Raw genomic sequence first — 25,465 nt, 5'->3', positions numbered from 1 at the left:
AGAAAGAGAGATAAAGGGCAAGTGTTTGTGCTTTTTATAGGTGGGGTGTAAAAAAAATATAGTTTTTTAATTTTTTTTTTTTTAGTTTTTTTAATTTTTATATTCAATTGGAGTTTTTTTTTGTGCAAAAACGAGTCAACTGGAGTCTTTTCTCCCAAAACGACTCCGTTTTGGGGGGTGCGCGGGACACGAAATTTTCGTGTCCCGCGCAACCCCCTCTGTTTTTTTGGCAAAATTTTTCAAAGTTTTTTCTCCTGCCTCTTTTCTCTATTTCTTTTTCTTTCTTCCTCCTTTTTTTTTTCGTCGGCCTGCCACCCTCTTTTGGTCCTTCCTTTTTTATGTTTTTTTTTTTTTTTTTTTTTTTTTTTTTTTTTTTTTCGGATTGAGAGATCGGGAGAGGGAGATTGAGAGATCGGGAGCGGGAGATCAAAGAGGTCGAGGGAGATCGAGGGAGAGGGAGAAGTTTCTGGTGGGTCGGCCGCCGCTGCAGAGGACGCCGACGCCGGCGAGTCACGGTTGATGCCGGCGACGCCAGAGAGGGGTTTTTTCGGCGTTTTCCCGGAACCCAAACAGTGGGTTTCCGATTTTTGGGCAAATAGCTTCTCAGATTTTGTAAGTGGTCAATCACAAACTTTTTTTTGGACTTGTTTATCCAAGGAAACGAAAATTGTTCTCTTTACCGACTCTGGAAGCCTTGACTTGTGCTCTTGCTAAATCTATTTGAGGCCAAGAAAGGAAAGCTGGTTAAAAGAATTAAGATTATTTTGAAGTTTCTCTGATTTTCTAAGTTTTTGTTGCAAGAAGTTGATTCTCTTAATCTATCAATTGTTTGTCCTAACTATTTAATCGTAATATAGTTTTTGCTATTTACTACAGAATCAAGGTAGTCTTTCTTGGTATATCTTTGATTCTCTTATATGCTTGGTTGCATTTCAAAAAAATTATGTATATGCATTTACGTAGTTATATATATATATGTACATGTTTTTCTATTACCAGGCACGAGAAAATTTTGTGTCTTTGAAGAAAAATACAAGAGGAGAGATTGTTGCATAACTAGAAGAGGTATGCTTTGTATTCATTTTGACATTAGTAACTCATCTAACAATTTCCTGAACAAAAAATATCCATTATGACTATATTTTATATAATCTCCATTTGTGGATCTTTTTTCTTGACCGGTTACTTCTTCTATTGCATTTGCATTTTTCAAGTGTTGTCTTGCCGGTAATAAGTGTAGTTCATAGTATAACATCAATTATCTTAATATCAGACACTTATTACCATTATTGTGATTTAATGTGGGAGGATTACTGATTACCAATTTGAATTTATTACTGGTTTGGAGTTAGACCTAGAAACGGAGACAAAGTACACACACACACACACACACACACACACACACACACACACACATATATATATATATATATATATATATATTCATTTTTTAATAGTATTAGTTGCATATTGAGATTTAATTAATGCAGTGAAAGATAAATGGATCTAATTTTTTTTTAAAAATATATATATACCCACTTTCACGCATGGTTAGGGATTGATGTTTAAGCTTTTTGGTTTTCAATGCATTATATTTTGAAGAGAAAGGAAATGTACGACATCTTAAACATAGTTGGTCTCTGTTAAGTTCATAATTTACATGAGAATTGAGGTGAACATATGGAAATTAATAATGTGGCCTTTTTAAAAGATTAGTACATCATGCTTAGTTTTGGAACACCTTAACAATTGAGGCATCCTGTTGTCCAATATCATAGTTCATCATTTTATTTATTTTTCTCTCTTTAGTAACAGCAAGAAAACATCCAGCAAATGAGCTCCCTTCTTCTCTCATCAAGCCATTGCAGATTGAAAGAGTTGGTGTACAAGTTCATTGAGCCGCTGCTTAGAGACCTCTATCTTCATCGCACTTCTACCGGTGGTTATATATCTATTGATCATTTTCTGCTTACAAACTATAGGAGTTGATCCAAATTATTGTCTGCCAGTAATTTTGTGTTTAGAAATACATGATTATATATTAGTATCTGATTTTTTTTTTTTTAAAAAAATAAAGGGCTATTAATATTAATAGTATTTATTTTGGTTCCTAGCAATGGTCTCTATTCCGTTCGGGGTCTAGCGAAATAAATTTCATTTCCTTTTCAATTTTGTATGTTGTCATAATTATGCATTTTTTTTTTCTTTTGCTTAGACTTCGACTATGTTCTTGGTTGTGCGTGGTTACGGATTGGGCGATTAGGCTTTCATCTCTTGCTTAGCTGTGATGATTTGGATCCTGCCATGAAATTCTATTGGAAGTCTTGACAGTCAGTAGAAAAGATAACATCGCTTAAGCTTGAGATGCAGGTATCTTGCTATTATATATTGTTCGATTATCCAGCAATGCTTCAAATGTCTTTGTTGTGGTGTTTTGTCCCTTAGGCTTTTGTTCATGTATTGCTTTACTGTATATTTTATTAACCACTAATGCAATGGTAAAGACAGCATCATTGAACTCGTCTGTTGACATCTAAAGCACATCAAGCCACCTCTCATCAAATTTATTTCTTCTAACCCATTACTGCTCGCTGAGTTCACATATTTGTTTCTTTTATGAATGCCTCAATTAATTGTGAACTATTTGAACTTGAACCACAAGTTGACTGCAGAGTAAATTATGAAGTCAGTTTGACAATCTTGAGTTTTATTCTAAGCTTGCATTAACATTTTAACTTTAACATAAGCACATGGAATTTCTATTTGTAAAATCATATACATAAAGCTTTTACATTATGTGACTGAATGTGCATGATCATGTGTAGGTGCACATGGGCAGTTAACCTTTTTCTTCGCAGCCATGAGATTATTCTTTGCAAGATGATAAACTTAAAGCTATTACTATATTGCTTCTCGTAGGTACGACAAGAATGCAACTATCTAGCAGGATGGTTTTCTACAAGAGAAGCTGATGATAGAAGAGCACATGCATTAGAAAATCTTCAAGTAGAGCTTAGAACGGCACAAAGAAAGGTCTAAACATTTAAAGAGTTTTACTTCTGTCATTGGACTTTTGCTCAATCATAAAGTTACAACCTGTAGAGTGGACTTTTGCTCAAATGGAGAAGCAAAAAAAAAAAGAAAAAGAAAAAATTGATATGGACATTAATCTTTATCTAATGCTCTTTTTTCCTCTCTCTCTCTCTCTCTCTCTCTCTCTCTAGCAATATTTTTGCATTATTCTTGGCTTGTATCATATCAATTTAACTCCACTTGAATTTTATCTTATGAAGTTCTTGCTTTTGGGTGTGATTTCAGATGCATAGGTTCTGTGATTGCTCACCATCTCTCTTTCTATGGATGAACATATCCACTGCTTTGGATCCTGACATTTACAAACTGCTCTGGGATATGATAAATTATTATAAATTATGACATTTAAAAACAAACCTTATATCCTTCTCGAATAGAAGAACAAGTTCTTCCGAATGTTTTTAATTTATATAGGGTCCCCAGGGCACTGCATTTGGGTAATGAACATTCGTGTCAACCTTGCATAGGTTGCTGTCCTGTTAGACACTCTTTGGACATTCTTAATTACAATTTTCTACCACTACTTTTGCTGACAGTTCTTCTGCTGATTAGTGATATTTTCCCTTATAACTTGCTTGGATTACAGAATTTTACAATCTGCAATCTGCAATTTGTAGTTTATTTTTTGATAGATTCTGTTGGACAGTTGCTATTGCTTACTATCTGATTCTTGGTTTTTCGGGATTGGTGATTACATCAAAACTGCCTTTAACTGTGCAGGGTCAGCGATGCTAAAGCAACTTCATGCTCATAAGACACAGAATCGACTGGAAAGGGGTCTGGTTGAAGGAGAGGAAAATGTGAGACCTATTCTTCTATCTCACTTTTGGTTTGTTGCATTCACAATTATATTATTACTTGTGATATGAATATATGATGACTGTGTAGGTTGTCAACTCAATGACAATTTTCTTATTTTGGTATATTTTGTTTGATGTTTTTGTCTTATATCTCTGAACTGCTCCTGTTTATTACCTCTTTTTGGGAATTGCTTTTCCTTTACTCCATCTTATGCCATTGAGCTGTTTTTCAGCTTTAGCCAACAATGACTGTTTTTAATCCTTTGCTTAGTCCTCTGTTTTCTGGTTCTAGCATTAATGAAAAAAAAAAGGTTTCATTTCTTTGTTTGTTCCACTAAGATTCGTCTTGATTGTGCTAGTTAACCTCGTAGTCATTACTATTAGTTGAGTACTTAGATTAGCAGCGTATATTGTAGCTTTTGATAATTTGGTTTATACATTTTTTTCTATTTATCTAACAAAGAAGCCATGTGCTTGGTATCCTCAATATAGTGACAGTTTTATATCAATTTTCAATTTTTTAACCTACTTGACTTCTAGGTTATTAGTCTTAATGATAAATGAATTATTGAAAACTAATTTTTTGGTATTATATATATATATTTTGTTTTTTAAAAAATAAGACATTATTAGATGCGACTTTATAGTGGTTCATTTTTTAATAGTATTAGTTGCATATAGAGATTTAATTAATGCATTGAGGATGGATGGATTTGAATCTTTTTTTTTTAATTTTTTTTTTTTTTTTTTTTTTCCATTTTTTAATAAATGTGGCCGCTAATAGTTAAAATACTCAGGTATTATTAGCGGCCACGTATGTGGCCGCTAATAGTCTAGTATTAGTGGCCACATATGTGTGGCCGCTAATAATACTAAATGTATTTTAACTATTAGTACTAGACTATTAGCGGCCACACATATGTGGCCGCTAATAGTCTTTAGCGTCAGACTATTAACGGCCACTCTTTGGCGGCCAAATTTGGCTGCTGTTGATCAATAGCAGCCAAAATGACATTATTAGCGGCCAAATTTGTTGGCCGCTAATGAGTAAATTTTTTGTAGTGGTTGTTGTATTGGTGTTGTGCAAGAATCAAATCCCAAAATATAATAATAAATACATGATGATATCTCTTCAATAAGTGCTTTTAAAAAATTCGTACAATTTTAAACCTCTAATGACCACCATCATAATGAAAATCTCTTAAGGAATAGAGTAAATTAACCAAATCTAGTTTGAAATTTCTAGTTTAGACCGCAATTATGAGCTATAGCTCAATAAACCAAATATACAGTTATCAAATTAATCACCACATATATTATTACCACAATCAAAATAAGCAAGAAAATGAAAAAAAACACAAATTTGATGAAGAAGTTGAAATCTGTTTGAAGAAACGATCTTCAAAAACTAAATCCACTTCGGGAGACAACCAAGTTCTAAGCCATCCTCTATTGAAGACTTATGTTAGAGATTTTTTTTTTTTTTTTTTTTTTTTTTTTTTTTTTTTTTCCTTTTTACAAAACCCTTATAAACGTTGTTGGGAATAATCCCACTCGGTCCAGCCCACGCTAGGAGCTACAAGCCTTTTAGCCCACCTTCGCTCATGTAGAGATATGGGCCCAAGGCCCACCGGATATGAGTCAACAAGGATGAGTATCCGGGAGCCCAGCATGGTATTATCCCGGGGCTAACACAGCGGACCGGGAGTCTATTATACGCGGTCCCATATATTTTGGAATAGCGCATTGTCCCTTAAAATCCGGGATTGACATTAATCTCGGATTTGTATCTATGAATCTCGCCTTGAAACTATTAAGGAAAGAGTCTCGATTTAGAAGGTGAGTGATTCCTAGCTAAGGTCTGATTTTGGCGACGCTCCTAGGTAAAAAAAAAGAGACAAAACCCAAAGGCTGTGAAGGTACTGATCACTTAACCTATAAATAGGCCGAAACCTCATGTAAGAAAAAGATACTACTATTATTCTACTTGTGCATATTATACACTCAAACACTGACTTAGGCATCGGAGGAAAGAACGCTGGCCAACCCCCGACGTATTCTCTTCACCTTGTTTGTCCTCGCAGCAATTGGAAGGCGAAGTCATCGTAAAGGTGCGAGCTGTCACGGCCATACCGGAAACTGTACCAACAAATGTGAAGATCCAATCTCGTAACCTCGGTAAAAAACGCATTCACCTCCTACTGTAGTGGCTACAAACTATTCTGTGATTTGGAAGGCTAAGAAAAAACTAGGTAAAGTTTGATTTGTTTGGGTTAAAGAACAAGATGATGCTTATATAGAGAGGAGGAAAAAAAAAAGGTTTTAGGTCAAAGTCGATAGGAATTGAAATAGCTGGCGGGTGGGGTTGGTCGACCGAGTTAGAAGCTCAGTTGATCAAGCACTAGGGTTTCACAATCTTGAAAGCACTTTGCACTATCTTGGTCAACCAAGCTTAAACTGACCCTCTCAAGTTTTAATATGGAACAAGGATGCATCAGCTCGGTAAACCAAGGCATCATCTGAGTATATGGGATTTTGTACTAAAGTTGGATGTGCATCATTCTTAATACTTCTCCACCCATAGTTTAATCCCTACTCAACCCTAAACCTAATTCTTACAACAAATTAAACATGTTTTGACATTGAATTTACCAACACTAAAAGCCTAACATTGTTCCTCAAACATTAAACCAAGTCCAATAACATATATTCTATATGAATGTATGATGTAGACCAAGTTGTGTGTTTGACTAATGATGAAATCAGCAGAAGACAATGGCATCTTAATGAAGTCCAAAGCTCTTCCAAAAATACCTTCTGGATGAGCATAAGTAGCAGTTCCAGAGAGTCTCGATCAAAATGTTGGCACGTCAACATTCAAAAGGCATGTCTAGAACTGAGACCAGTTAGGACCCAAGGCATTCATTCGGTTCCACGGTCACACCCCGTTCGGCCAAGTATTAAGTTTGAGATGTCTGGTTGGAAGACTAGTTAGAGATTGTCCGACCAAAAGCATTGGTAGAGTTTCATTTTGTTCCTCGTTCGAAGGGGTTAGTAGTCCCATTTCAACAAGATCACGATTTGGTGTTTTTGTTGGTTTATTTTAATTAGCTCACTCTGTCTTGACAAAAACACCTCCATATCTGGAACTTTTATATCAGAGACTTCCATAACAGGGATACTGAAATTGCAGAGGATTCCAGAAGAATATTGCAGAATATATTTTTCAATATGGAAAGGAGTGATCAGAACAAGAATTTGCACAATATATCACTAAGAAGGAAATATCCTTGTGAATGAAAGAATCTGGAAGATTTACAACTCAGGAAGTCAGTTTTCCCTATAGACCGTCTGGACGCCTAGTTACCAAGGTCCGAACGCCCAAGTCAGAAATTCAGTGTCCAATCAAGGTTCGAACGCTATAGCAGACGGTGGAGTCAGTAGCTCATGGTCCATATGACGGTCCGGACAGCCCAATAGACGCTGAAGTCAATAACTTCCCGACAGCAAGGAGTCCGAACAATTATGCGGTAACTGCGGACGAAGGAACTACTTTATGCAACCGTTCGGACGCTAGGGCTTTCAAGTTTGGACGCGCTTCAGTATTTTATGAAGTCTCAGTTGTAGGTCAGGACGCCGCCTATGCAAATCCGAATTTGAGTAGAATTATGATTTCTATAGCCTATTTAAAGAGGCTCATAGGTTGTGTATATGTAAGAATTCAATATAGAATTCTCTTTGTGCTAAGAGAGGGTGTTTAGGCAGATATTGTTAGATGTGCAACACTCTTAGAGTATTTGTGTGATTTGATCAACCATTTGAAGTCTAGCTCAGATAGGAGCTCTAAGCTAAAGGAGTCCATTGAAGAACTCTTCAGACAAGAGGTCTAGTGGAGAGGCGTTCACGTATAAATGTGTCAGAGTTAAAGATACGACTACTACATTAGGGGTATGCGAGTACGACTGCTTTGTGACTAGTTTTTTCTTCAGAATAGTGGATTTCCTAGGTTTGGCTGTCCCATATGGGTTTTTCTCTTTGGTACAAAGGGTTTCCACGTTGTCACCAAAATATCTTTGTTATTTATTTTCTGCATTTTATATTTCAGTTGATTGGTTGATCACACACACACACACACACAAATATATGAGTCTTTATGTTTCAGTTTTATTTTGGGTGTTACTAGGGTAAGGACTTTATTTCTATATAAACCTAATAAAGACGGCTTAGGGCACAACTTATGTGTATTTTTCATTAGTTTTCAATAGGAAACTCCCTAAGGTTGAGTTTTCTCTTATTTTATCTTAATTCCTTGATTGGTTCTTCGTTTTGGAAATAGTTGTGAAACTTGTACTTGTTTGGCTTTGTGATCCACCACACCTTGCACTGCATTAGTTGGTATTAGAGCCTACGTTTCTTTCCTGCTATGACGCAAAGAGGCAACATGTGAGGACCAACTGATGGCATGTTTGCAACGCATGGAAGAACAGTTTGATCTGTTTGAGATAATGGGCACACAAATTGGAGCATTAATTGAGCAATTTGCTATCAAGGGTGATCCTAATAGACGTCGTTGTTAGCCAAATTCGCATTTCTTAGGATTGGGGTGTAATTTATGTGGTATCAGACCAAATGTTAGTTAAATTATATTTATATTCTCGAAAAGCCAGAGAGCATATCTACATCATTCATATTAATCGATTGACAAAAACAAAATATTCTCATATCACTGCGTGTTTTGGTGATGATATTGATATCAAACGTTTAACTACCTGAAAACTCAAAAACGTTAAGCCACCCATGACTCGCCAATTAAGGTTTGTTTGGGTTTATGATTTCAAAAACTGTCATTTAAAATTACAATTTTATAATGTATGATTTGAAAAGTGATTTTTAAAAATGCAGCTAAGCGTTTGGCAAACTCACAATTTAGCCTTTAAAATCACAGGTTAACTTTTAAAATTCTGCGTTTTTTAACAAAAACTCATTTCCTACTATTTGAAGGATGAGGCTTTGGGTGCTGTAAAATAGCTATGGCATATGTGCGGTAGTTTTTTCAATGGTAAAGATATAGTTTTACATGTTTTATAAAAATGAGAGAAAGAATGAAGTTAGATCTTAACCATTAAAAAAATTACAGCAGCTATGTTGTTGTTTTTGTTACAACACCTAAGCCAAATCTGGATTGGAAAAGGTAAATTTTTGCGTTTTTAAATTTGTAATTTTTTAAAAACGTAATTTCCAAACGATTCATTTTTTACAATTTGATTTAAAATTGTACTTTTTTATTTACGAAATTGCAATCTCAAACACATAATCTTTTTTTTTTGAACAAATAGAACTGGTTCATTCATTGAGGAAAAAACGACCTTACATAGAAGATCTAAGGAATCCTAAGTTAAATACGTTTGAACCCTTTGTGGTTTAACTCCTTTTTTTTTTTGCCCAATGTAGTTCATTTTGTATCGTAGATGGTACTTCATTTATGGCTAAAGATGGAGATGGTACTTCCGTTCAACTTCTGTTTAAAAATTGACGGAAGCCCATATCAACACCTTTAAGAAGCTGACATGCGTCTTATATCTAATAAAAAATTAAAAATATTGAAAATAATCAAAACTTAAAAATAAAATTAAAAATAAAAGCTTTAAAAGTTATAAAAAATAAAAATAAAAATAGAAGGGTTGCCTGAGCCATGCACCTCTATGGCCGGTCTGGGGGTAGTTGAACCACCCCATGGCCATTGGAGGTGGTTCGGCCACCCCCAAAGAGCAAAATTGGGGTGGGCGAAACCACCCCCGTTTGGCCTTGGGGTGGGTTCGGCCACCGCAGATCGAGCGGTCAAGGGGTGGCTGAACCACCCCTATGGCCTTTGAAGGTGGTTCGGCCACCCTCTTTTTTTTTTTTTTTTTTTTTTTTTTTTTTTTCTTCTTGTGGGGTGGCTAAACCTCCCCCAGGCCAAATGGGGGTGGCTCAAGGCTCTTGGGGGTAGTTTCAGCCACCCTCATTTTCTCTTTGGGGGTGGTAAAATTGTCACCTCCTAAATTTTTTTTTCAATTTTTTAAAGCATTTTTTTTGTTTTTTTTTGTTTTTTTTTTAAAAAAAGTTTTTATTATTGTCAAATGTTTATTTTTTTAATTTTTAACTAGGCATATAACACATGTCAGCTTCTTAGAGGGATTAACGTGTGCTTTCGTCAATTTTTGAACGGAAATTTGGACGAAAGTACCATCTCCGTCTTTCGTCATAATCAAGGTACCATCCTGCGATACGAAATGAATTACAAGGGACAAAAAATAAAGGCATTAAACAACATGGGCCAAAAACGTATTTAACCCAGTATATATATATATAAACCGAATCCTTCCTTAGAGTGGCTTAAAATTGCAACACGTAGCGTGAAACCATAATTTTTAATTGCTAAACAGGTCCTTTTAAGTACTCAACTTCCTTTAGCTAAAAATGAAGTGAATTGTATTTTTTTAAGTCGTTTAATAAAAACTTAAGAAGTATCACGTGAATTACTCGCATCCTTTGAAAAAGGATCAGATTCACGTCGTTTGAATTGTTTAAAACAACGCCATTTAAGACAACTTTTATATTAACGTCGTTTACAGTTGGAAACGACGTGAACCTATATTTCATAACTCTCTCTCTCTCTGTGTCAGGAATTCTTGTCTCCATTTTCAATCGATTAGGTGCATTAATTAATGTTTACTCAGTTTTTCACTCAATATTGTTTTTGTTTTTCCTTCCCTATAGATGTGCTGAGAATGAGTTAAGAGGCCGGAACGACTAGTGTTAGAGATAGACATGAATTCTCAGTATTTACTTTCTTATATTTAATAAGTGCTTGTTTGGCACTGAGTTTTAAACTTATTTTGATTAATGTTCTCTTTGGTTATATTATTTATTCTTGGCATTTCTTGTAATTTTTTGTGCCTTTGAGTCCAGTTAGTTAATTTTTTGTGCATTTCTTGTAATTAATTGCTACAAGATGAGTATTGTAGTATATTTCAGATGAAGTACACATTGAGTCGTTGGTGTATATGGAGAGGAAATTTTAATTAGGAGAGTCTTGTTAAGGCAAAGTGTATAAGATGAGCGTTAGAAAGCCATTGCACGTACGTTACAACAAATTTCATATTATCATTTGAAAAAGCTACAAATATACTCATTATTATTAAATTTCAAAAATATTTTCGACCAAACATTTTTGGAAAGAATTGTGAAAAATAATATCATTCCGCTTTGGGTTTGGATTTTCTGGATCCTCACTAGGGACAGAGAAGTCCGATCCACTCATGTAGGCCAATAAAACAACCAATAACCAAAGCAAACTTAATATATACAAGTCCCATATTGTTTTCTCTTTGAAATACCACAAGTAGAGTGTGCGGAGTGAAGAGAAGTCCTCCAATCATCCTGATTTGCCACACCATGTCCACGTTGCCAGTGACACGTGGCCAGCAGTTAGCCACGTGGATGACTCATTCACGTGGCTAACTGTAAGTGGCATAAAAAAATAAAAAAATTTATTTTGTAGGTACGATTCTCATGTTTGACTTTGAACTCATTCACGTGGCTAACTGTAAGTGGCATAAAAAAATAAAAAAATTTATTTTGTAGGTACGATTCTCATGTTTGACTTTGAACTATATAAGACTGATCGAGTTGTTTCACTAATTTCAATTCGATCAAATCTTACCACTTCAAATTTTATTTTAGTTAATAGTTGGTATTGTATTTGATCTTGAGGAAGTTATTATACTAAATACATTTTTCTTACACTTAATTCAACTCTGGTGCTTTGGACAATGGATTGGTGTCCTGGAATTTTTCCACATGACAAAGACTTCAAATTTATTTTATTTCTATTTGCTTTACAAAAGTAAAAGAAAAAGTTCACAAACTTGGAATTAAGATGAAATTTCAGTAAAATATTTATCGATGAATTAATGTTCTTCTCTAAAGTGACCATTTGTTTAAGCTTTTGCTAATCAGAGAGTTTGGATCGATCGAGGTGACAAATCATGTCTTTTTTGAGATTTGATGTAAGCCCTTTACAGATGCGTTAATTAAAATGTTTTTTATTCATATATTTAAATTAGCTTTACTTGATGCTTCCATACTATACCTGAAAAGAATAAATATGTTATTCAGTTTTAATTAAATTATTAGTTTTTATTTGTAATTCAATAATGGGCTTGGCCCACAGTTAGTCATGTTAGTTTAAATTATTTGCCATTTTATAAGTAGGCTTGACTCTTGGCCCAAAGTTAGTCACATTAGGGTTAGGGTTAGAGTGTCTATTTAAGTATAATGTTCTCTTGTAATATGACAGATTATGATATTATGAAAAACAATTTTGTTTCTTTGAGGTGTGACTCCTCTCTTCTTTCTTGGTGGTGAGACGCTGCCAAGGCCAGTGAGACGCTGGTTTGTTCTATCATCTTCGTTAATTTGGTGAGACTCTAAATTAACATAGATTTATTTTTATTTTATGTTCTTTTGTTATTCCTGCTGCGTCAATTTTGGTATCAGAGCTGGTATCAGAGCTCTGATACCAAAATTGACGCAACAAGAATTTAAAACAAACAGAAAATTAAAGAGATAAACATTTAGCTAACCTAGAGTTTCACCAAATTAACAATAGGGAAGAACAAACCAGCGTCTCACTGGCATTGGTAGCATCTCACCACCAAAAGAACATAGGCCTCACACCTCGAAGAAACAATATATTTTTTATTCCATCATAATCTGTCATATTACAAGAGAACATTATGCTTAAATAGACACTCTAACTCTAACCCTAATGTGACTGACTTTGGGCCAAGAGTCAAGCCCACTTATAAAATGACAAATAATTTAAACTAACATGACTAACTATTGGCCAAGCCTATTATTGAATTACAAACAAAAACTAATAATTTAATTAAAACTGAATGACATATTTATTCTTTTCTCGTCCTGCGTCAATACCTCTCTTGATATTCTTAATTAATAGCTTTTATTTTGTGTAAATTTGTCTTTCAGTTTGTCTCTTAGTGATCATATGATAGTTGAAAAGCTTTTTCAATTTGTGTATCAAAGCAACAGTTTTATTAAGATATATTACAAAAAATAAAAAATAAAAAATTATAAAAGATTAAATTATAATAAATAAAAATTATTTTAATATTAAGCATTCTTAAAATTAAATTATAATAAATAAAAAAATCCTCATACAGTGGGGTATATAAGCTAGCTAGTAAAGATTATGTAAAGATATTAGACCTGTTAATAGCTAGCTACCTCTTGAATCTGCTCTCGCTCCTTTTTTATTATTCATTTATTTCAATGTTTAATAGTTTATTTTTTTAGAAAAGAGGAAGCAAAGGGCATGTGTTTAAAGAAGTTAGAAGTGATATCTCAAACGCTTTGTGGATTCAAAATGTTATTAGGATTTTTTTTTTTTTAATTAAAAAATGCTGATAAGATTAATCGTGCACTTTTACTACCTTAGTTACCACGCATGCTACGCCTAAAAAAAAAAGAACACAAAAGATAAAATATGAGAGTACATAAGCAATTATTTTATTTCATTATAATTATATATTGCTACGATATTACAACAAGAGAGACATGTCAAACTTATTCAAACCATCAAATGGTTCATTATGGCTATTACATATATATATAGTTCTTTAAGTACTGAATTTTTTCTGAAGAGACTCAACCACATTCTTGTCCAATTGGAAGGCCTTGGTGAGAACATCCGGATTGATAGGAGGATTGGATCCAAAAACATTCTTTGCTATGACGATGAGTCCAGGATTCTGGCTACCGAGACCGGCAAAAGCAACAGCATTGGTCTTTCCAACATTAAACTGGAAGTGAATGAGACCAATTGGGAAGACGAATACATCTCCCGCATTTAGAGTTTTGGTGATGAGACGGTTATCTGGGTTGGATGTGACAAAGCCAACTAACAGAGTACCTTCTAAAACTACTAAAATCTCTGTGGCACGAGGATGAGTATGGGGTGGATTTAGGCCGTACGGTGCAAAGTCTATACGAGCTAAGGATATACCTAGTGTATTGAGGCCAAATATTTTGTCCACATTCAAAAGAGTGACATTCGACCCGAGCTGATTTACAGTGCTCCTAGGAATGTTTAGTCCTTGAAAGAAGAAATCATTGGCATTGACAAGTTTTGGATCCTTGCAGAACTTTCCATTCACAAATACTGCACAAAAGAAATCCAGATTCTTCAAATGACTCCAAAAGAACATAATAATAGTAAGAAGAAGAAGAAGCCAAGAAGAAGAATTTGTACATACCAGCCTCGGTGGAAGTGTTAACTGCAACACAAAAGTCTTGCAGAGGAGCAGGGTCATAGGCAGAGGCAAGGGAGCATGCCAAAGCCATAAGTGCCAAAGCTACGAGATAATTAGGAACGCCTTTCATCGTTACAAGCTTCTGTATTCGCTGAATTCTTGGTTATGTGAGGAGTGAGAGATGTTAACGTTGCGTGGGAACATGTCTATTTATAGCGTGGAGTCAGTGAACCGGTCTATGTTTTTCACTAGATGGAGCCTCTAAGACTTGGTAAGCTATCGATTATTTATTAGAAATGCGCCAAATCCGACCACTTCCATGAATGGAATATTGGAATTAATATTGACCCATTAAAATATTAAGGTGGGAAATGTTTGCTTGTAAGCCATGACTTTTGATTACGAGCAATTAATTAATCATGTTTCGAGTTGTGAAATTATTTAATGATTTTATGCATTCAAGGAAAATGTGGATGTTCAAACAGCGTGAAATGCTCCAAGTCAAATGATTTGATCTTATCTCGTGAATTATTGCTCGAAGTCAAATGATTTGATCTTATCTCGTGAATTATTGCTCGAAGTCAAATGATTTGATCTTATCTCGTGAAGCATTCTTCTTTTGCTCTGCTAGAAAAACCTTTCCTAGATAACAACTATATATGTTCCCTTTGCTCAGCTACTAGTGACTCTTTGATGCATTTATTTTTCTCCTGTCCCATTGCAAGAGTAATTTGGAGGAATTCTTTTTGGCCTTTGGATATTTCTGCTTTGCCTATTGCTTCTATGGCTGATTGGTTACTTATTATTTTGCATCCGGAGAAGATAGGTATTCCTCTTGTGGATACACAATTCTTTCAGATTTTTGCAGTGATTGCTTGTGATCAGATCTGGTATTCACGTAATAAGGCTTTGCATGAAGGTTTGATTCCTAATGCTTTATCAATTTCACGTTCTGTTAATCAAATCTCTAAGATTCATCTCTCTGCATGGTCTACACGTTCCCCTAGTTTGAAAGAAGTATGGAAGAAGCCTGATCCTGGCTGCTTCAAGATCAACTACGACACAGCCATTCGTTCTACTTTCTCAGCTCAATCTGCAGTTTGTCGTGACTCCAATGGGTTTATCGTCAATAGTATTACTCAGATTAGGCCTCCCTGTGTGGCTTTGTATGGAGAAGCGTCTGCGACTCTTCTTGCTGCACAGCTTTGCTCTTATTTGGGTTTGTCTCATGTTATATTTGAAGGGGATTCTCTCACAGTTAATCTTGCCATCAACAATCCATTGATTACACAAGATTGGCGTATCTCCACTGTCATCTCTGATTTTATTTCCACTATTCCATCTTCCACTTGCTGGTTCGCTAGCTCTGTTAACCGAAGTGCTAACTTCTGTGCCCATCATGTGGCTTACTGGGCCGCAACTAGATTTGCTTCTAGCTGCATTCCCAACTTTTCTACTCTACTAGTTTCTGGAACCATTCTACCCTGTTTTGGCACGGATTCCTCTTTTCCTTTTCTAGTTCCTTAAGTTTGGTTTATTTTCTCCTATTGTACTTTAAAAAAAAAAAAAAAAAAAAAAAAAAAAACTACTATATATGTACCATGCTAAGGCATTTGCTATATTCTTGTCTACTCCTTTTTGTTTTTTTCTCTTCCGTTACTTGTGGTTTGTAGGTATTTGGGGGAAATAAATTCATGCAATTTGATGTTTCTGGTGTATTTCGTTTCATTTACAACAAAAGATCTAACTATCATTGATCCAAAAAAAAAAAAAAAAAAAAACAAAACAAAAGATCTAACTCCAATCGAAGATTTTACTGTTCAGACATGAAGTCCATTCTTTATATCTTAGCTGCAGCTTTCCTTTCAAGGAATTAGAAAACAAAGCCATGTTGGAATAGAAAATTTTGACACAAATTGCTCTTTGTCCTCTCAATCCACCACTTCATTTGCTATGTCCATAACATATTTCAAAATGCTCTGTTACTATAGTGACCACACCTTGTTTGCCAAAAAGAAAAACTGCAACAAAGTAAAGAGGTTAGAGGGGTTCGTCGGGGCTGTATATGGTGAGACCACTCTGACACTCGATCAAGTTATTTGGTTTATATGTAAAGGAAATTTTAGCAGAGTCCTGTTATGGCAAAATGGGCGTACCTAAGTGAATATTATCTCTTTCTTTATATAAGACATCATCTCTGCCCTTCCTCTTTAGGGTTTTAGGGATTCTTGCCAATAAGTTGTTATTGAAGTAGAGATTTCCTCCCTAAATTTGTTTGAAATGGGTGTATGGCGCGAGCAAGCAATTAGCTGAGCTGGTAAAGTCAAGAATCATTTTTTTGGCATTGCAACTTGGCTGGGGTGCACTTGAATCTTTGATGGTTATTTGGGCTGAGGCGTGGCATACCTTCTAGGCTTTTCTGTTATGGATCTTCTAGGATATATTAACAGAAAAACTAAACCGTTTTGTATTTACAAAAAGTACAAAACAGATGCGGAGTTGAAGACACCTTCTTCGTTCAACTTCTTTCATCCTATATATTCATCACATGAAAGAACTCAAAAACCTAACTTAACCTAAAAAGCTGATTCCCTCTTTCTCTCTTGTTGTTGCCATCATTGCCATCATCAAACTCTGAATTTTGAAACTCATTCTCTCTCAATTTCTCGCTGAGTCGACCGTGCTGTGATTTGTTTTGAAAGGTAAACAAACTTGTTGTTTTATGCATTATTTATTCTTTCTTTTTTTAACTTTTAGGCTTTATTTATTTTTCTTTTTTGTTGTAAATTTTAGGCCTTAGTCTAGCCTATCTAGAAAGTTGGACGTTGGACTCCAAATTTTGGAGCAGTGTGCCACACAGTGCCAGTGCGTCTTTCACTTTTCAACTTCCACATGTCAAGGACGTCTTAGACGTGCACCAATCCATGACACGCATTAAAAATAATTGAAAGGACATAGCTTGAAATAAGTAACTTTTTTCTTCCACTAATGCTCCATCAATTATAAGCAACAACACTGTCAACACGAATGACACTAGAGGGTGTAGCTTTCTTTCATATACCGATATACGATTAGTATTTGCTACATCTACATCGTCCAAAGTCCAAGACGTGCGATCATTTGGAACAATGTGTCAATTTCAATCACTATTACACTGCAATTTTTTTTTTCTTTTTTTTTTTATGATAATTTTACTGGTGATCAGTTTCTCTTCAAAAAAATTATAAATTCGGAACACAGTTTGTGCCAATCAAACTGAGATGCAGGGCTAATTTGGAACCGTGTGTGTCAATCTTAATCACTATTTCACTGCAGATTTTTTTTCCTTTTCTTTCATAATAATTTCACTTCTGATCAGTTTCTCTTAAAAAAAAAAAATTATAGAATTTATATAGAACACCAAACACTGATTTAAACCGACCGTTTATTTATTTATTTATTTTTGAATTCAAATTAACCAACCCTTTATTAGACTATTAGTTAAAAACTTTTGTCTGACATATTTTTTCGAGATCATTATTCTATTTTTTTAAAAAAATTATAATTAAATTAATAATTTATTGGGAGTATCATATCATTATTATTGGACAATTGTTATATATATAGAGAGATTAGACTGTATGATTATTTGCTAGGAAAAAGAAAAATCACTTTGATGACTCAAATCATGAAATCACAATAATGCATCATGTTGGTTTACCATAATAATTAATAAGGAATAATATTAATTTTTAGCTTTCATTCATTACAGATGGATTCACCTCTAGGCTCACGTTCATTGGGTAGTGCTTCTTGTCATCTATCTTCTCCTCTGAACACTCCAGTGACTCCAATAGAGATTGAGGACACTCCGGTGACTCCCATAGAGATTGAGGACATAGAAACATCTGCTACTGGATCTATGCCAGCTAGTGGTCTTGGTCGTGGTGGACGACCACCACTCCTTAGAAAAAAAAAAAAAGAAATCTTTCAAACAAATCTGCAGCATGAGACCATTTCACTAGAAATAAAAGTATCCATGATGATGATCCTGTGGCACATTGCAATTACTGTGGGACTCCCTATAAATGTCACCCAAAAATCAATGGCACATCATCTATGTTGTATCATGTGAACTCATGCCAAAAGTACAAGAGCCTAAAATCTAAACAGGATAGGTCTCAATCTAAGTTCACTTTTGGGGTCGGGCAGAATGGTGGTGGTAACAACCTTATGATTATCAAGTATTCTGAGAAGGTTATTAGGGAGGAACTTTGCAAAATGATTATTGTTGATGAAGTGCCTTTTATGACCATGGAGGGAAAAGGATTTTAGAAACTACTCAGGATTCTTGAGCCTCGATTTAAGGTTCCTTCTCGATACACAATGATGAAAGATTATGTCAAACTGTATATGAGGGATAAAAACATACTGAAGAACACGTTTTTTACGGCTGGCCAAAGGGTTTGCTTGACCACTGACACATAGACTTCAGTTTAGAATATGAATTATATGTGTGTCACTCGGCATTTCATTAATACTAAATGGAAATATCACAAAAGGATATTAGCATTTCGTCAAGTGCCAGATTATAAAGGGCAAACAATTGCAAGGGAATTAGAAGAGTGTTTTGTTGAATGGGGGATTCATAGGATATTAACAATATCAGTTGACAATGCAAGTGCTAATGATACTGCAATTGATTGGTTTAAAAAAAGAACTGTGACCAATAAAGGAGTTGTTTGTCATCATTAATTTATTCATGTGAGGTGTTCTGCACATATTCTTAATCTAATTGTGCACGAGGGTTTGAAAAATGTTGACGATTCAATCATAAATGTAATATCCAAGAAATTATTTAATAAGTTTATTATGAATTAAATTAAAGTAAGCCCACTTAGTGTCGTAAAATTACACTTGTGGATTTAATTAAGAAAAGGGAAGAGACAAAGGTAAAATATTATTGATGGGTTTTTAGGATTAAATAAAAATAAGACTATTTAGTGTGGTAAAATAAAACAAGTGTTTTATTTCATCCTATGGGTTTGTAAGTGCTAGCACAAGAAAAGAAAATATAAGTGACATTTTTTAGGCCCAAATCACAAGTTTCCACTAAAGCCCACAAATGCCCATGTCTTTCACTTAAGTTGGGGGCATTTTTGAAACTTACACTAAAACACCTTATCTCCTCTATGTGGCTCACGATACTCCCTCTCCCAAATCAGATTTTTACTCTTTTTCTCCCTAAAACATAGCAGCTCTTGGTCTTTCTTCCTCCCCACCAAACCGTGAGCTCCAACCCCTCTCAACTCCCATCTCTTCTTCACACAAGCTCGGATTAGCATGAGAATGGGTTAAGCTCGTGCAGAAGACAAAGAGGAAGGGTTTCAAAGGCTGAAAATAATAGGTAATTTCTCAAACCCTCTTGCTCTCTCATTCTCTTTCACATGGGTTAAGATTTGAACATGAATTGCACACTTTAGATTAGCCAAAACAGCACGTATTAGAGAGCATTGGGGCTGATTTGGTGAGTTAAAATCCTGGAATTTCTCACCTTTCTCTATCTATTTTCATGTGAAGCTTGAGCTTGGATCATGGGTTTTGCTTCCAAGTGAAATTCCATCATCTACAAGCCTAGAGTAGCGATTATCAACATCAAATGGTTCAATTTACCAATTATTCCAAGGTAATTTCGAAACCCTAATATTCTTCGAAGTTAGGTTAATTTTGGGGATGTAATGAAATTATTGGAATTGGCATGAGGTCTTTATTTGCAATAAATTCTTACATGATATTTAAGTTTTGGGTTGATTTATTATTGGTCTAAAACTTCAATTTTAGGATTGTTGTAAATGAGGTGCTTTCTTTGGAACCGATTGGGAGTTGGGTTGGTGGATTGATTGATTAGCATGTTGATGTACGAATTTCGGTAGTGTTAGTTCGGTGTTCATTATGCTAGAATGGATTGTTAATTGGATATTGGTCTTATGACTAATAGAGGGTTGATTTTAATATGAAAAGGAAGATTCCAAAGTATTTGTAGGAATACAGTGGAATTGATCTTTAGTATGGGTTTTGATGTGTAGTTGGTTAATGAGGACTAATATGCTCTCCATGATATGCTTATGATGTTGGATATTTTAGAGATTGATAAAGTTGAATTAATTTGGGATAGGTTGTTAACTAATGGTTGAATTCCTCATTATAGTGTTATAGGTGTGTTGACTATGAAATTGTATTAGGTTGTAGTTTTAAGTAATATGAATAACAAATGAATAAATAGAAGATAGCTAAAATAAATTCTAGAACCTATCTATGCCCATAGGTTTGATGAAGAGTAAAGTATTAAATGAGAATGCTTTAAAATGGTAAATTCTCCAAATAACCTTAAGACAACAACTATAAATTAGTAAGGTATTAGAGATACATAATAGGTTTCGAATCCATTTGGTAATGTAACTAAATAATTAATACGCCTATCTATGTATTGTAAAATACCTAAGTGCGTTATGAGGCTATGCTTAGCTTAATAAGCATTTTATGTATGCATACATATACGTACCAAATATACACTTAGCTTAAATGGATTAACAAACTATAAGGCTTAATAGTTAATATTGATAATGAGGTAACTAAGTGATTAATTCACCTACCCATGTACACTAAGTGTTTTAGTGTATCATCGGATTAGGTTTAGACGTTGGATGTATAAATATATATGTAACAAGCTATAAAAAGGATTGAAGGGTTTGAAGTTAAAGTGTTTAGATCCTTGTTATGTAAATGACGGATACGGTTGAAATAGAGAATAAGTTATTGTGATGTCTAAAGGGATATATTATGAAAAGGGAATAGTTAAAGAAAGAATAAAATGGTAAAGTAGAACAAATGGGATGAATAGATCCACATAAATAGCAAATTAAGCTCAAAGTATAATCCTTAGCTTTGATGTTTGAGTATATGTCACAAACTTTAATAAATAAATGTATTGTAGTACGTGATTGTAACTTCATCTAATAATTAAAATGTTAAACAAGATTAAGGTTCTATAATCTAAACTATTTATATGGAAAGTAATTAAATAACTAATGCGCTTATTCATGTATATTAAAAATACTTAAGTGTATTACTGAACTAGGCTTATGTGGATAAACAAACCATAAGCTTAACGTCTAATAATGATTATAAGCTAACTTGGTATCCAATTTACCCATCTATGTACACTAAATATTTTAGTGTGTTCATGGACTAGGTTTAAGTATTATATGTGTATATGTATACATGAATACATATGCATGTACATGTATACGACTTAAATATATATATATATATATATATATATATATATATATATATATATATATATATATATATATATATATATATATATATATAATGCTAACTTGGTAAATAAACAAGAAACTATAAAAAGGGATTAACAATAATAATGTGACTTAATGATAATTAGTAGGCAAGTAAAATAGTAAACATGCTTTAGAGATAATAAGCGAAATAAAATGTGAACCTAAATCTAAATGATAACCTAATCATAGTTTTGGATACTAAACTAGACATAGACACGAGAAATGCGACGTGTGAGCACGCGGGTAGTCTTTGTGTCATAAAGTGTAGAGTTCAATAGCGTAGCCTAACGATTTCAATGTTTGCAGGATAGTGTCCGGATTGGAGACTCCAATGGGTTCTCCAATGTAGAGTTTAAGTTGGAGTCCAATGCAGCCAAGGTGAGTATTCTACTCACTGAGAAGTATTATTTTCATATGTGATGAATTGCAAAATGTATAGTGTTTTACAAACCAGAACCAACTGTATGTTGATTATGATCTGTTTTGGATGCTTTGAGTACTTTTGAGTATATTGAAATTAAGATGATGTTTTGAAATATGAATATGATATGTGTTTTTAGAGCAAGTATAAGTTGGAGATTTAAGTTATGAAAATTGTCTAAGAAATGACATGTAGAACTGTTTATATTTTATAAAGAAAGCATGTGTTAAAAGCATGATAATGAAATTAAACGTATAGTATTTAAGCATGAGCATTGAGCATTGAGCATGAAACATGAACGCATAAACAAACTATTAGGGGGATCTATGCCCCATAGGCATGAACTAGAAGGTGGACATATGCCCCAGGGGGGATCTACATCCCAAACGCATGAACTAGAAGGGGGACATACGCTCCAGGGGGATCTACTCCCCAAACGCATGAACTAGTGGGGGATATACGCCCCAGGGGGATCTACGCCCCAAACGCATGAACTAGTAGGAGATATACGCCCCAGGGGGATCTACGCCCCTTAGGTATGAACTAGTGGGGGGACATACGCCCCTTAGGTATGAACTAGTGGGGGGACATACGCCCCATACGAACACACGCATGAACTATGGGGGGACCGACGCCCCAGGGGGATTTACGCCCCATACGAACGTACACATGAACTAGTATTGGGAGATTTACACCCTTCAGGAACATACGCATGAACTAGTATTGGGGGACCAACGCCCCATAGGAATACACAGAAACTTACATGGGCATGTATATCATTGTTTTCATGAGTGATGTTTTTATACTATGAGTAGTTTTGCTAGACGTATTAGTATGCATAAGAGTCTCAATGAGAAAGAACTTATGTATATTTCTATCGGATGGTTGCATGATTTAAATGCTATTATTTTCTAAGTCTCATTGAATCAAAAGTATATGCTCAGCTGTGTAGTATGTTTTAAATGTTTTCTATTAGTCGGTGTTTGCTATATCAGCTATGGGGGGGTTTTCAAACAAAAGTTTATAAAATTGATGGCTTTACGACATATCGTTGTGCCACTGTGATGACTTGTTTATATTTTAAGAGATTAATGTATATGCAAATGTTTTGTATATATATATATATATAAAAAAATCGGGTCGTCACAATAAAGATCCGAAATATGTTGAAATATGTGAAGTCTTCTTCTCAAAGATTGGCTCTCTTCAAGTCTTGTGCAGAAAGAAAAAACATTGAGTGCAATGCTTCCTTAACACTTGATGTTTCCACTAGATGGAACTCTACTTATATGATGTTGGAGGTGGTAGAAAAGTACTAAATGGCATTTGAACTTATGATAGACGAAGATAGACATTTTTTAAACTATTTGTACGAGGATGGTGCGGGAAAAAGGGTGTTGGGTTCTCCGACTGATGATGATTGATATAATATCCGTCACTTTATTAAGTTCTTGCAAGTGTTTTACGATGTCACAATGCAAATCTCTGGTTCCTTGCATTCAACTTCCAACTTATATTTCGATGTACTTTGTTCTGTTTATTCATGTTTGACAGAATATTCTGAAAGTAGCGATCCGTTGTTGAATACTATGGCGAACAAAATGAAAGTAAAATATGATAAGTATTGGATTGGGGAGATGTTGAGAAGATTAACCCGTTGTTATTTGTGGTTAGTTTGCTTGATCCACGTTACAATATAACTGGTTTGGAATATTGGTTCCGGCTTAGTTTTAGGGCTGAGAAAGTGAAAAGAATTGACTTTCAACTTAAGGGGGTATTGGGCCGGTTATATGATCACTATGCCTGTGGTTCTAAAAATGTTGGAAGTGGGTCTATGTTATCAAATGATGAAGTGCGGAGTGATACAACATTAGTTGGTAGTTCTAGGTCTAGAACTACTTTTTTACTGAATTTTCATTCATTTCGGGCGTCTCGAAATTTGATGCAATGTAAGACAGAAATAGAACAATATTTTCCGAGGATGTTGATACACCCAATGAAAACTTTGATATTTTAATGTGGTGGAAGGTAAATTTGACAAAGTTTATAATTCTCGCTGAGGTAGCGTGAGATGTATTGGCAATTCCAATTACCACGATTGCTTCTGAGTCAGCATTTTGCACTGGTGGACGCGTGATAGATCCTTATCGGAGTTCTTTGGCTCAAAAAACAGTGGAGGCTCTTGTATGTACTCAAAATTGGTTGAGATCTTCTCCCATTAGTGCACATGAGTCATACTTGCCTAACGTTAAAGATGAAGAGAGCTACAAGCTTGACTCAAGTAATGGTAACAAAATAAATTTCATATTTTGTTAATTGTTCAAATTATTAATTGATTTTATTAATTCTTTAAAAATTTTATTGTGGTAGAAATAATATTCAATTCCATCACATATGACGCAAATTAAGGCTTGAATTATGTACTTCGTCAAACGATGTTTCTTTGTTAGTTCGAGGTATTTTTATGCATATTATTATTATTTTTACATAATATTTAGTTTGTAGAATTTTTTTTAATTGATCACTATGCTTATGTTTTGATTTATTTGATTATTGCAGGTATCACATGGAAGGAATAAAATCAAGTTGTTTAGTTTAATTTGATTATTTGATAATTTGATAGCATCAAATTGAATGATGCTATTTACTATTTAACTTGTGTTAGTTTTCTTCAGTAAATTTTAATTTGGTTTGTAAACTTTTAATTTGTTTTTTGTTTAATTATTTTTGTGAAGTATGATATGTTATTAAAGTATTTTATTTAATTCTTTCTTTCTTTCTTTCTCTTTTTTTATACAAATTTTCGAATCGTTTGGACTCTTTGTTTGACAAAAACACCATGACAGTTTGAACTTTTGGAGCAATGTGACGCAGTCACACTGCTTTTTTGGAGTAGTGTGCCTGCAACTAAACAATGTAGGTAGCTGCTAGCCGTAGTGCGTGTTTAGTCGTTGAATTCTTGAATTGTTATATTATCTGTTGTATTCTTGAATTATTTGGAATATGATTTTAATTTTTATTATTTTTATTTTTTTAAAGTGATCACTCCATAGTGGATCTATACACAATTCTATCTTGGAAATCCAAATTCATCAAGTTTCACAACTTTCACTTGTCACTTCACACTATACCTGATTCCTTCATTACACATTTTACACTGCCCAAGTAATGAAATAAATCCATGCTTGATTCATTTGTTACCTTGTAATTCGTGTCATCATTAATTTTTATTATTATTATTTTTTACTTCATTTATTAATTTTTTGGTAATATCTATTGGTAAAAAAATGTTCTCTAGAATCTCGTCTCTTCTGTCTCCCTTATTATCTTCTTCTCTCCTTGTCTAAACTCCCACAGTGTTAGGTGTCTGACTCTGCTGCACTCTCTCCTTTCTGTCAATTACAGCAGGAACCTTCATTTTCTTTATGGTCATGGTTAATGGTTACAGTGAAGTAGATTCCATTACTTGAGGCCAGATTTGAAGAGAGCTGA

General features: G+C 34.3%; 1 protein-coding gene and 2 long non-coding RNA genes across 9 annotated transcripts in view; 2 read left to right on the top strand and 1 right to left on the bottom strand.

Moving 5' to 3' along the window:
- The first annotated feature begins 353 nt into the window (after window positions 1-353).
- LOC133882448 (uncharacterized) lies at window positions 354-8,577 on the top strand. 3 transcript variants are annotated; one of them, XR_009902670.1, is made up of 6 exons: window positions 354-612; window positions 1,810-1,939; window positions 2,216-2,370; window positions 2,920-3,033; window positions 3,814-3,893; window positions 8,286-8,577. It is a non-coding gene; the product is annotated as an uncharacterized LOC133882448 (long non-coding RNA). The 3 variants fall into 3 exon arrangements; XR_009902669.1 differs by having other exon boundaries at window positions 8,230-8,577; XR_009902668.1 differs by lacking the exon at window positions 8,286-8,577 and having other exon boundaries at window positions 356-612; window positions 3,814-4,018.
- Window positions 8,578-13,444: 4,867 nt separating this feature from the next.
- Window positions 13,445-14,397, bottom strand: LOC133882175 (germin-like protein subfamily 1 member 7). The gene is made up of 2 exons (XM_062321289.1): window positions 14,213-14,397; window positions 13,445-14,118 (listed from the first exon to the last, which is right to left on the bottom strand). The coding sequence occupies exons 1-2, from the start codon at window positions 14,337-14,339 to the stop codon at window positions 13,577-13,579; spliced, it is 669 nt and encodes a 222-aa protein (XP_062177273.1). The 5' UTR covers window positions 14,340-14,397; the 3' UTR covers window positions 13,445-13,576.
- Window positions 14,398-19,384: 4,987 nt separating this feature from the next.
- The window catches only part of LOC133882176 (uncharacterized), a 44,487-nt gene continuing 38,406 nt past the window's right edge, over window positions 19,385-25,465 (top strand). The window contains exons 1-6 of one of the 5 annotated variants that reach the window (XR_009902635.1): window positions 19,385-19,595; window positions 19,769-19,874; window positions 21,859-21,930; window positions 24,039-24,260; window positions 24,344-24,429; window positions 24,533-24,707. This is a non-coding gene — a long non-coding RNA (uncharacterized LOC133882176). Of the gene's footprint in view, window positions 19,596-19,768; window positions 19,875-21,858; window positions 21,931-24,001; window positions 24,261-24,343; window positions 24,430-24,532; window positions 24,708-25,465 lie in introns of those variants that run through there. The other 4 variants (XR_009902636.1, XR_009902634.1, XR_009902633.1 and 1 more) reach the window with 4 other exon arrangements.

Source organism: Alnus glutinosa, chromosome 11 (assembly GCF_958979055.1).
Source record: "Alnus glutinosa chromosome 11, dhAlnGlut1.1, whole genome shotgun sequence".
Lineage (NCBI taxonomy): Eukaryota > Viridiplantae > Streptophyta > Magnoliopsida > Fagales > Betulaceae > Alnus > Alnus glutinosa.
This window is presented reverse-complemented; position numbering and strand designations above follow the sequence as displayed.

What these genes read in the sequence shown, in the direction of transcription:
- LOC133882175 (XM_062321289.1), bottom strand. Translation starts at nt 14,339, where the DNA reads ATGAAAGGCGTTCCTAATTATCTCGTAGCTTTGGCACTTATGGCTTTG. An exon ending in TAACACTTCCACCGAGGCTG is followed by an intron (nt 14,119 to 14,212) that starts GTATGTACAAAT and finishes TCTTTTGTGCAG; the next exon opens with TATTTGTGAATGGAAAGTTC.